Source organism: Henckelia pumila, chromosome 4 (genome assembly GCF_033568475.1).
Source record: "Henckelia pumila isolate YLH828 chromosome 4, ASM3356847v2, whole genome shotgun sequence".
Classification (NCBI taxonomy): domain Eukaryota; kingdom Viridiplantae; phylum Streptophyta; class Magnoliopsida; order Lamiales; family Gesneriaceae; genus Henckelia; species Henckelia pumila.
In genome coordinates this window covers 22,753,069-22,766,724 of record NC_133123.1, presented here as the reverse complement: position 1 = coordinate 22,766,724, position 13,656 = coordinate 22,753,069, and the positions used below count along the sequence as shown (strand labels likewise).

Sequence of the window (13,656 nt, the reverse complement as noted above, 5' to 3'; positions counted from 1 at the left end):
GGATCCATCAAATCGTCTGCAGGTACATAAGCCCTAACTTATTTCTTGGGCCTTGAAGTTTCCTCTTCTGGATCGCGAGGGCTAGCGATCAGAAAAAAAAATTTCTGGAATCTTTCTTCCGGAAACTCTCCCAGTCGATAGTAGGATCTGAGGTCGATGCCTCAACCCCAAGGTCATTCCGTATGGAGCCGGGGATCTTCTTGGAAATGGGAAGATCTAGGATCTCATTTTGTACATAGGAGTCTTGCACGAAGTTTCGAGGGAGAATGAATGAACGATTGCCCTCCCGGGGAAGTAGATCACGCACTCAAATACGAAGGAATAAAAAAAGCAGGCTGTTCGCAGAACGAATATAAAGTCTTTCATAAATGCCTCCTAACTCATAGGGAAGACCAACTCACTGATCACCTTACTTCCCCTTTCTAAGATCCTAAGGCGTCCCAGGCAGTCTGGGGAGCATTCGAAACTAGAGCTAGAAACGCCCTATTTAAAAAGGTGGCTGTGGCTTTTGAGCCTAGGATTTCTATATCTTCATTATAGGCGTGGAGAAACGCATACATAATTAAAAATAAAAGAAAAGAGGGGGATCACCCGACACTACATAATGGAAAGAGCTCATTTTACATCTGAGTGGATGCCTTTAACATGTGGTGTGGTCCACGATTTCATTTGTTTTTACATTGTGTCACTCTCTGAATCACTGGTGCATTCGGACCATTTCTTTATTGGTTTGTCTTCTCTGACAGCTGGTTTGTCCTCTTTGACATCTGCTTCTTTTGTCTGAATGAGTTGGCAATGTCCACATTTGTGAGTAGATATCATTGTTCTTAGTTTTTGACATAACATTTGTTGGGTTTCTCGGGTCATGTCAACTCTTGCTTCATAGATTGGAGCTTCGAATTGAGCTAACATGGCTTGTTCTTTCTTTTGGATTGTCTCCTTGTGTCCAGTGGTTAATAAAATTTTACTGGTTGCAAAATTATTTTAACCTTTGAGTTTCCATCAATCTTTTCTGTCTTTGAGATCATATCAATCAATGTCTTTATTCTTATATCAGGAAGTGTTGAGATATCCATTACTGGTTTTTCTTCATTTGATCCTTCGAATAAGAACTTATCTTTTTGTTTTCGACATTGAATATATACCATTGGTTGATAGAATTTGTTATCATCCCAATCTGGAAGGATTGAGTGAATACTCAATGTTAATACTGGATCGTCCTTAAAGACTGCTTTCTTGAACTGGATGATACTATTTCTCAACTGATATGGAAATAGTTTTATTTCTTGATTGTTGGGACTGATTTCAAATCCACTTAATAATCCATTTGAAAAGAATCTTGCGACTTCATGCGCTGGAGCACCTTACAATGTTCTTGCTCTTGATATGCTCTGTGTGTCACAAGTTTGTAGTCAAGATTCTGCAGATGGTTTGGCTATTCTCAAATAGTTTAGTGTTTCAAAGAATTCAGTCTTGGGTTTTTCTGAAAAATTTGTTTTCTCAAAAATTGGTTTTTGTGGTCGCAGATTGACCATCTTTATTTCTTTCTTTTCAAGGGCACTTTTAAACGTCCTTTCTTCTTTTTTATTTTTCTCGGTGCTGGCTGTGTCCACCGGTTCTTTTTTCTTTTCTTTTTCTTTGTCAGTGTTGGCTGTGACCACTGACTGTTTCTCTTTTATCTCCATTATTTTGTCAAATGGAGTTGCCATTTTGATTGGTGTTCTTGGTGAGGATGATGATGATGAAGTTATCATCTTTTCTTCTGTCCTTTGAATTTTTCTACTCAAATTCATTTCTTTTAGTTGAAAAATTTGAATTTCTTCCTGCAATTCAATCAATTGTTCTTTTAATTGACTTAGTTGCTCCATCTTGATTATATTCTGTACAAGAAAACATATTTATATATATAATGGTTAGTAAAATAACTCTTTTCGTGAGTAATTCAGATAGTTTTATTATGCGTATCATTGCATTTATAAATTCTTTTGCAAGAATTGAATCAATCTTAAATTGATTATTTTACTCAAAGAGTAATTTATGTTTCTGAATATAAATCTCATTTCATCAATTTATATTTCCCATGCTTTCTGAGGCATGTTCGGATGACTGAAAGTCATAAAATAATTCATGTTTCTGAATATAAATCTCATTTCATCAATTTATATTCCCCATGCTTTCTGAGGCATGTTCGGATGACTCACAGTCATTTTCTGGATCACTTAGGATCTCCTTTATTATTCCGTTACTACGGATAGTATAGTTTGGATGAAGTTCTCTGGTTAATGCGTCGGGTAATGAATTATCCGTTCCTTTGACATGTTGGATCTCGAACTGATAATGGTTCAATTCCAATTGCCATCTAATTAGCCTTGCCGCATTTCTCCATGCATTTCTTGATATTTTCCTTGTTTTGAAATATGTTAAATTCATATTATCTGTTCTTACTAAAAACGGTTTAGAAATAAGATAAATTTCATAAGTTCTAATTTTGAATATTAAAGCTAATAATTCTTTTTCATTCGAATGATAATTTAATTGTGCACCTTGAAAAGTTCCTGATGTATAGTTGCATAATTCTTCATTATTTCTAGTAGCTGTTTTAGTAAGTTCTTCTAAATTTCTTTCTCCAGTATAAGCTTTTAAACATGCTCCCTAGTATTCATTTGAAGCGTCTGTTTCAATTATTATTATATCTTTATTTGAAGGAAAATATAATTCAGGAAGATTACTAATTATTTTTTTTTTAATAGTGTCTATGTAATTAGTATCTTCTTTCGACCATTTCCACTTATAGTCCTGTTTAAGTTTTACCTGAAGAGGTTTTCTGATTTCTGCAAGTTTTTTAATGTAATTTCCAGAATAAGTTAATAATCCTAAAAATCTTATTAATTGATCTTTATCCTTGATTTCACTAGGAAAATCATGAATTTTCTTAAGTATATGCGGTTGTAAATAATGTTTTCCATCTTCTATTTGTAATCCTAAATAATTTATTTTTGTTTTGAATAATTGTGCTTTATTTTCAGAAAGTATAATTTCATCTTTATGACAAATATCTAAAACTGTCATGAGATCTTTATAATGTTGATCTAGTATTTTTGAATAAATTAATATGTCATCTATATAAACGCAACAAAAATCTATATATGATTTAAAAGATTCATCCATATATCTTTGAAAGATACCTGGTGCTTATTTAAGTCCGAAAGGTAATACAGTCCATTGATACTGTCCTTTTGGACAACTGAATACTGTAAGTAATTGTGTTTGTGGTTTTAGTTGAATTTGCCAGAATCCTGATTTACAATCTAAACTGGAAAAATATTTCATTTCTCCTATATAAGATAGTAAATCATTCTTATTTGGGATATAATATCCATCCATAATTGTTGATTTATTCATCTTTCGATAATCAATTACCATTCTTTTCTTATCAGTATCTTTCTTACTGACATAAAAGGCTGGTGAAGAGTGTGGAATTTTACTAGGGATGATTATCTTAAGTTTTAATAATTCTTGAACTTTTTTTTCAAATATTTTTGCATCATCCATGTTACATCTTCTTGGTGCTTCACGGATTGTGATATTAGGGTCTTTGAGTTTTATTGAAGCAATGAATTGTTTTCTTTTCTTAATTTTGTCCTGAGGATTTTCAGAACATATATCATGAAATTTTCTCATGATTTCTTTTTCAGGATTAATCGTTAAAATATTTTCTATTTTTAGTTCTATTGGATTTGTATTTCGTTTATGAAAATTCTTTGTAAATCCTTCATTTCCTACGCGAAATGCTATTCGTATTTTGGGAATGTAAATCATTGATGATCCTTTGTTTAAAGTTATGTGATCTTCAAATTGTGTAAAGGGAAGATATTCTCTTAAAAAGTTATTTCCTATTATAATGTCCATTCCTGATTCTATTTGATATATGATGGGTATTACAAATTTTGTTTCTTCTATTTCTATTTTTAATTTTTCTGCTACTGTGTTAAGCATGATTATTGATCCATCTCCTATTCGAACTTTTAATCCTTTATCATATTTCTTCCAATAATGATTTGGAAGTATATGCTTGCTTCCTAAACACATACTTGCTCCTGTATCAACATAAGCATGTATATGATATGGTTTATGTTCTTTGATTTTAATTTGAATTTTTATAATATACTATTTGGATTAGTTTTGTTTTTATTATCCATTCTCTCATTTTTTTTAAGAGATAAGGGTAAAATTGGTATTTAGAAACAAAAGTTTCTCTCTTCAGGGAGTTGAAAGTAAGTTTTATTTATGTAGGGATTTATAAATAAGTTATAAAGTGTTTTAGGGAGTGATTGACAATTAACCCATACTATAATGTATTAAATTAAATTTTGTTTAAATGCAATCATATTTTCATCTATGTTGAAATTTTTAGTTTATTTCCCATGATATTTAGTTTTTACATATCTACATATATGAAAGCCTGCTAATTGTTAAAATGGCCAGTTTATTCCCGGTCTCCCGTTTCCCCCAAATACACGCGTTAAGTTTTCCGATTTGCACCAATACACGTGTCTTCTCCACCGCTTCACACAAAAAGATGGTTTAATATTATTGGTTGGGATGAGAGGCGACAACCGGTTGTACGCATCAAATTTCTTTCGATTCTTCCATTGTTTATCTTTCGTTCTTTACTGTATTTTTCGCTTCTCCTTGTGCTTTTCACGATCTGCTCACTGCCGGGTTCTCATCCTCGAAGACGCTAGGTGATTCATTCCATCGCTTCACTCATCGACACTGCGTTTTCCTTTTACCATTTAATCCGGTTATAGGTTAGCAAAATGATTATTTCATTGTATCTCAAGGGATACTTTTTGGTTTAAAATCGCTGGGATATCTGATTCGATCTCTGTTATATGTATATTTATTTTTTATTTTTAAGATCTGTAATTTCTGCCATTGCCAAAGTACAAAGATTATGTTTTTTCTCTTAGATATGTGTTTTATTTCGTCCAAATATTTCTGGTTTTTCAGCATTTGCCATATCGTAGGTTTACTAAATTGTTTTTGTTGCTAATAAGCATACACCAAAATTTTGTTTCATAGGGATATCCTTCTGCATTAGTTTCTGCAAGTATGTTCTACCTTGGAGGGTTAACGTAGTTTTCAAATTGCCAAAATTATTATTCGATTGTATTTGAAGGGATACGTTATTTATTTTACTGATTGGATTGTGGTACTTAAGAATGTTTCTGGAAGCATTACGTGTGTTGTATATTATCCAAATTCGAAGGAGATTTGCTATCTTGGTAATTATTCTGTTGAATAATTCATTACTCTTTTTTTACCAAACCTGAGTTTCTCTTGTACTAAACAGATTTGTATGATTAGAGGTTATTCTCTGTTTTTTGTTCTCCTATTTGCTGTTCGTAATTTACGTTTTGTTCTCTTCTTAGATTTTTGCTCTCCTGTATGTTATATTTATATTTTGTTTTATTTTCTCAGATCTATAATTTTGTTGTCAACGCATCGTTTGTAAACTCTTCCTCTAGCTGCTGATCTGTGTACTGATAAATTTTTTTTTCCTTCGAATCGCTGGGATCTCTGTCTCGACGTTCGTTATATGTATATTTTGTTTCTATTTCTAAGATCTGTAAATAAATGGTTTTTCGCTACAAAGTATAAATGATTAACTACAAAGTTCATAGCATGGTGTAACTTTAGTTTACAATACTATCAATTGCTACTTGCTTTCCCAGCCGATTTTCATTCCCCTGTCATGGTTCGGAGTCTGCAAAGTGGAAGATGATGTCTTCTTTTCCAACTTTAAAACAAACACAGTTAGATTTATTAATTTTGAAATTTATAGGTGATACGGTATATGTTAAATTCAAAATCCAAGACTTTTTTTATTAAAGCGCCATTGACTTCCGAGAAATAAATTTTATTAATCTTGCTATCAACCAGCTGGTTGCCTTTGATAAAAGTACTATATTTCCACAGCTGGTTTCTCAGTATATATTATGCTTTTCGATTTCTAATGCTCTGTTTTTTCTCATATCTCTTAAACAGATTCAGTGAAATTTCTTACATTTCAAAATTCATGCGCCGCAAATCAGTCTATTTTTCTTACTTTCCTATCTGCTACTCTTACATTTCGTTTTGTTTTGTTCTTGAATATCTGTTACTTTTACATTTTGTTTTTGTGTTTTTTCCTTGAATTTCTGCTTTCTGTCTATTATAAGTATTTTTTTCCTCTTAACTATTTATATTTGAAATCTTTTTTGTTAACATATCATTTGCTCAGATTTCCTTCATCTACAGATCTGTGTATTGGTAAATTATTGTGCTTGAAAACGATGGTATTGCTGTTTCTACGACTGTGATAATTATATTTTGTTTTAATTTCTAAGATCTGAAATTTCTGTCATTGACAAAGTGGAAAAATTCTTTTTGTTTCTCAGATCTTTTGTTTTTTCCCATTCTCTTACTTCTGTTTTTTCAGCATCACCTTTGCTTATTGTATGTTAGGTGTTTTTAACTGATGCCTATGACAACAATTTAACGACAGCAATAGCCCTAAATCGTGCTATGCCTTTGGAGCGTGTGCTTTATATCTACTATTTTGTTTGTATAAAGGGTTTAATATTTATTTTCTCCCCGCTACTTTGTATCTCATATCTACTGTTTTCGAACCTTAGTTGCTAACGTTAAATGACTTTTTACATGAAACCGAGTTTTTTTTAGGGCTCATAATCTGCGAAAAACTTATACACGTGATCTCATTTATGCATGTTCTAAATTTAGTTTATAGTGGTATCAATGTCTTTTTCTGCAGCTTTTAAAGAAACATAAACTTGGTTTAATTAACTTTAAAATTCGGAGGTAATGCGACTGCTAAATAGTGCAATCTTATTATATGGAATATTCAGCTACCATTTCACGGTGTCTTCACTTTTCATTTTCTCAATCTAAAATCAAAGGACTATTACAGACCGAACCATTAACTGGTTTGTTATTTAAGATTACGATAAAATATAGATACGTAATAGTTGTCTTTTTGATTACTAACTTCTGAAGTCTGATATTAAAGGGACTACGAAATAAAGACATGCAGACTGATTTTGTATCCTATGTTTCATTAAATTGCTTAAATTTGACTACTAATACTATTAACCTCCAGTTTCCAATTATAGATTACCTTCATCATTTTCTTATAATGATATTTCTGGTTTTATTTTGTATTAGGAACACTTGTTCTTGAAAATTGTACGAAAAACATTTATCGAAAATTGGATAACGCAATAAATGGCAAGTTCTTCTACTCGACCGGTGTACAGGTTCAGTCGTTTACTTGAATTTAACTACGATTAAATGCTTTGTATATATTTTCATCTTTTATCAGCTTCGTATTTAACTAAAGTATTCAATTTGCTGAATTTGAATAGTGTCACGATATCTTTTTAACAACCATTCAAACAAACATAAAACTGAAACAAAAGTAGACTGATACATGTTTTGATCTATAATTGCCTGCAAACTTAAAAAAATAAAAAACTATACCACCAAACATATTTAGCACACTTTATTGTACCCTATATTTCCTGCTACTTAGGTATTTAGGTTTCTGTAGTTTGTTAATATATGTTCTTATAGATATTTAATGGACTGTAATTGAAAAAAAAAAATAAAAACAAATTGTTTCCTTACAGCTTTAGTCAGTAGCTTCAATTATGATTATATGTAGGGTTACTTAGATTCATTGAACTTTATCTTGTACTATTCTGTTAACTTTTTTTTTTTTGTGTATTTTACTTAGCTGTAAAAAAAAATATATTTAGTCTTAGAAAATCACAATACTTGAATTTTTACTCGCATAATATACAAGTTGCAAAATAACTAGCTTATCTTGTGATACTTTTTTACTTCCTAACGTTTGTGATCATGTCAACAAAAACTCAAAAACGAAAATATAATAGCTTAGAAGATCGTAGAGTGGCTAAAAACAATCGACGACAAAAACAAAAACAACTTTTAATTTCAAATACAGTGGACAAACAAAATGTTCATGTGAACCCATTAGCATGCAAAGTCAACAGTCCAGATTTGTTGCCTGATGTTCCAAACTGTCAATATTGCGGTGCATATCGTGTTTACTTGGAACCACCTACATTTTGTTGCTCATTAGGTGATGTAAATCTTCTAAACACTGAAATGCCTACAGACTTGGTTCAATTGTATCTTGGTAATGATCAGGATGCTAAAGAATTTATTAACTACATCCGTAGTTACAATAATATGTTTGCATTCACATCAATGGGTGTACATTGTGACAAATCTTTAGCTATAAGAAATGCTGGGATTTACACATTCCGTGTACAAGGCCAAGTTTATCATTTTTTGGATCAACTAATACCATCAGACAATCATAACCCTAAAAATCTGCAGTTGTATTTTTTTGACACTGAACACGAGATCTTGAATAGAATGTATATTAGTTCTAAATTTCAAGAAACTCTCGTACAAAAAATTACTCACATTTTAGAAATGAATCCATACGCTAATTTCTTCCGAAGTCTTAGTACAATTCAGAACTTAAATGAATATAACATTGCTTTACAAGCCGACCCTATTGTTGATCAACGTGTTTTTAACAAACCTAGCGTATCCCAAGTTGCTGGAATTTGGTTGGAAAACGATGAAAGCTACCAATACTCAAGTCAACACATACAAATATATCCAAAAAACAACCAACCTCAAATAATTAAACATTACTTTACTTGTTATGATCCTATGCAATATCCTCTTATTTTTCCAAATGGAGAATCCGGGTGGCATCGAAATATTAAAAGATTGAATGAAAGACAAAAAAGAGTTACTCCAAGGCCAACATGTAGTGGTGAAAACATTTACGATATTCAAGATTCCACAACTACGAACTCCTCCAAAAAAACTGAAAACCAAAGGTCAACCGTGTCTTGTCATGAATATTATTGCTACAAATTGCAGATACGTAAAAATGATAAATCTTTGTTGCTACATACTGGTAGACTTTTACAACAATATGTAATAGATATGTACATTAAAATTGAAACATCAAGACTAGAATTTTTTAGAACTAAAGACATGCAACACCGTCTACGCAATGAAATATACTCTGGATTATTAGATAGTATGGCTTAAGGGTTTGAAATGGGTTCTGACATTGGTAAACGTATGATATTACCTGCCTCATTCATTGGAGGACCTAGATATATGCGTAAAACATATATGGATGCTATCACTTTAGTACAACATTACGGAAAACCTGATATTTTTCTCACAATAACTTCAAACCCAAATTGGCCAGAAATAAAAGCTTTATGTCTACCCTCTGATGAAATATAAAACAGACCTGACTTGATTGCTAGAATATTCCGTGCAAAACTTCAAGTTCTGAAAAATGATTTATTTAAAAATTCCATTTTTGGTCATGTGATTGCTTACACTTATGTTATAGAATTTCAAAAAAGAGGGTTACCACACGCTCACTTTCTACTGATTTTAAGCCAAGCATCGAAAATGTTTTGCCCCGAAGCATTTGATAGAATAGTGTGTGCAGAATTACCTGATCAAATAACACATTCATATTTATTTTCATTGGTGGTTAAGCATATGATACATGGACCTTGTGGTTCTCTTAATCCATCATGTCCTTGTATGAAAAAAGGCTCGTGTAAGTTTAATTATCCTAAAGATTTCTCAGAAAATACCAATTTGGTATAAATTCATATCCAATATATCGACGCCGAAATGATAACCATATACTCACTATTAGAGGCTCACAACTTGATAATCGTTGGGTCGTTCCATATAATCCATATCTTCTTGCTAAGTTTAATTGTCACATCAACGTTGAAATATGTTCAACTATTCAAGCCATAAAATACATATACAAATATATTTACAAAGGACACGATAGGATTTTCTATACATTAGCTAATGATGAAAAACACTTACTGATTGACGAAATAAAAAATTTCCAAAGTGCAAGATGGATTTTACCTCCTGAAGCAATTTGGCGAATTTTTGGTTTTGATCTTCATCATGTTCATCCATCTGTAATATGCTTACCAATTCATTTAGAAGGCCAGCAATTGGTAACTTTTACTACCACCCAATCATTATCTACTATTGCGAATAATCCTATGATTAAAAAAACTATGTTAACACAATTTTTCCACATGAATAAATATAATGACTACGCTAAAAAGCTTGCTTGTTTATATGTTGAGTTTCCAGAATACTTTACTTGGCACCATGATATAAAAGAATGGGAGCCACGTAAAAGAAATGAAGTTATATCTAGAATTTTTAGCTGCCATCCAACAGATGGCGAAAAGTTTTATGTAAAGTTGTTACTTATGCACATTCGAAAGCCTACTTCATTCAAAGATTTACGAACAGTCAATGGAAAAACCTATGCTACATTTAGAGAAGCAGCTCAAATATTAGGATTAATGGAGGATGATAATACTATTGACAACTGTATGGAAGAGGCAACTTCCTATCTAATGCCTATTGCTTTACGACAATTGTTTGCTACTGCCCTCGTCTATTGTAACCCAAAAAATCCCAAACAATTATGGTTGAAGTATGAAAAGTTCTTATCGCAAGATTTTGAACAAAATAAATCTCTGAATCCTTACACAATTAAACATAAAGTACTAAATAACATTGCGTATTATCTATACTCAATGGGCAAAAGATTAGAAGATTTCTTCTTAGTAACCGATAATGTACTTCTAAGTTTTGATGATAATTTGACAAAAGAATTACAAACTGAAAAAGATATAACTATACCTTATGAAGATCTGATTGCTGTTGAGCAATTAAATAAAGAACAAAAATATGCTTACAACCAGATTTTATATTGTGTTAATAATAATTTGTCACGAGTATTCTTTGTGGACGGTCCTGGTGGTACTGGAAAAACATTCTTATATAAAGCTATTCTTGCCACAGTTCGTTCTGCTGGTCACATTGCTCTTGCTATAGCTACTTCAGGTGTCGCAGCATCTCTGCTTCCAGGAGGACGCACTTCCCACTCACGATTTAAAATTTCTTTGGACGAAAATAATTCCAAGCCTTGTAACATAAGTAAACAAAGCACAATTGCTCATTTAATAAAGATATCAAAATTAATAATTTGGGATGAGGCTACAATGGCTAAACGCAGTATTATTGAAAAATTTGATGAAATGCTAAGAGACATAATGAATACACAAACAATATTCGGTGGTAAAATTATTGTCTTTGGTGGAGATTTTCGCCAAACATTACCAGTGATTCTTAAAACTAACAAGGATGATATAATAGATTCGTCAATTGTTATGTCACCTTTATGGAATCATTTCGAGAAATTAAAACTACAGCAAAACATGCGAGCATTACTTGATCCAAAATTTTCTTCTTATTTATTAAAAATTGGGGACGGTGTTGAGGAAACGAACGAGAAAGATGAAATCTTAATTCCACCTGAAGCAAACATCCCATTTACAGATGAAGCTACATCTTTAAATATATTAATAGATACAGTGTTCCCAAATATTGCCAGTGCTAATTTAGATTTCTCGTTATTTGTTAAACGAGCAATACTCACCACAAGAAATGAGTTTGTCAACGATATTAATGATGTATTGATTACGAAATTTCCCGGAGAGGAAACCACTTATTATAGCTGCGACGAAAACATAAGTGCTTGTATTATACCTGACCAAGAAGAACTATTTCATTTTTTAACTCCTCAAGGACTTCCTCCGCATAAACTAACATTGAAATTAAATGCACCAATCATACTTCTCAAAAATATTAATCCAACCGAAGGACTTTGCAATGGCACACAACTTCTTTGTAAAGGTTTCAACTCGAATGTAATATACGCTGAAATATCAGTTGGTATACATGCTGGAAAGGCAGTCTTTATTCCTCGTATTACACTAGAAACTCCTCATGAAAATTTTTCTTCCATTCCATTCAAAAGAAAACAATTTCCAGTGCGACTATGCTTTGCAATGACAATTAATAAAGCTCAAGGTCAAACTCTTGATTTTGTTGGCGTTTATTTAAAGGAACCTGTTTTCTCATACGGACAACTTTATGTTGCATTGTCAAGAGCAAAGACTATGGATCAGTTAAAGGTGCTTATTAGACCATCAACACCATTGATCCAGAGTACTAATTATACAAAGAACGTTGTGTACCATGATGTTTTACAGGCAGCAAGCTCTCTTTGAGATAAGTAACTTCTAACCTACTGATTGATTTTTCATTCGATGGATTCTCAATTCTTATACTCATTTAATTGTTATCAACTCTATCAAGATTGAATTAGATTTCTCAAATTTCAGCAAAGTTGTTTAATGTTGTTTCAAAACTACAGATAAAATTTTTTGCCTCGCATTTCTGCAAAAAAATACATAGGCAACTACAATGTTTAAATTTCAAAACTGCACATAACATTTCTTATTAGCACACATTGATTTTAACCATTAGTTATATATGATTATTTGCTCCCAAAATTTTGTTCATAAATATCTAAAAAATAACAGATTGTTTCTATCTTTTCTCCCCCATAAGCTCGATGGAAGAAAAATGCACCACACTTGGACAGCTCAATCCTAATTCTCACAACTGGTTCGTGAAAGTATTAGTTGCAGAGAAAACTCCAATACGAAACACAAGATGGGGTAGACATATGAAACTTGTATTTGTTGATAAAGAGGTAATATCTACTCAGTTAAATATATCTGTTGTTGCACCAATATACTTTATATCTATATTCTGTTAAAACATAATGGAAGAATGCAGAGTATTATTTATGGCCAAGATCTTGAACAATTAGACAAGTTACTTGACTTGTATAAAACATACTTCATGGGAAACGCAAAAATTAGACAAATAGCTGCGAACACACCAATTTTGGCTGCTTCAGAGTATCAAATGGTGCTTAATAGAAGCACTTACATCAAGCTTTGTAGCCAACAGGAGCAGCTCCCAATCACCAACATTTACCAGCTTACACGTTTTGCACAATGCTCTGAATTTGCAGATGTCGCAAGCAAACAAATCAGTTAAGTTTTTCTCCACATTTTCTGTTTTTGTTTACTTATATTATGACATATGTTTCTAATTTAATTTATCTAAATTTCCTATTTCCAGACTTACTTTGTGCTGTAATACATGTGTTTCCACCACGGTTCGTGCAAAGAACCAGAAGAAATTTGCAGGACTTTGTTATTGTTAATGAAGAGTAAACCACTCTTGCCTTTAAAAAAATTAATATCATTTGATGTAGTTACAAATTTCTTACCCAGTTTTATTGTATTCAAGAATCCATATTTATCAAACATGCAGGCACCGTCCTATGCTGCTGACATTGTGGGAAGAGTTTTTGCAAAACGAAGGTCCTCGCTTGTCTGAAAACGTACACAAAGTACCAGTAATTTTGGGGATCAGACTGTCGGTCAACACCTTTTATGGTAAAACAATCTTTTTCTTGTTTCACAGGCCAAAGAAAATAATATTCAGTGCAGTATATTAGACCCATTATGACTGCTTTCTCTCATTAAAATTTATCAAAATAGGGTTATCTGTCGGAACAATGCCAAACAGTACATTTTTTTTTGACCCTCCCAT

General features: G+C 32.0%; 1 protein-coding gene across 1 annotated transcript; it reads left to right on the top strand.

Annotated features, from left to right (window-relative positions):
• Positions 1-4,479: 4,479 nt before the first annotated feature.
• Positions 4,480-13,561, top strand: LOC140860661 (replication protein A 70 kDa DNA-binding subunit B-like). Its single transcript, XM_073263667.1, has 6 exons — positions 4,480-4,745; positions 7,228-7,319; positions 12,598-12,742; positions 12,829-13,090; positions 13,180-13,270; positions 13,375-13,561. The coding sequence occupies exons 2-6, from the start codon at positions 7,288-7,290 to the stop codon at positions 13,559-13,561; spliced, it is 717 nt and encodes a 238-aa protein (XP_073119768.1). The 5' UTR covers positions 4,480-4,745; positions 7,228-7,287.
• Positions 13,562-13,656: the final 95 nt, after the last annotated feature.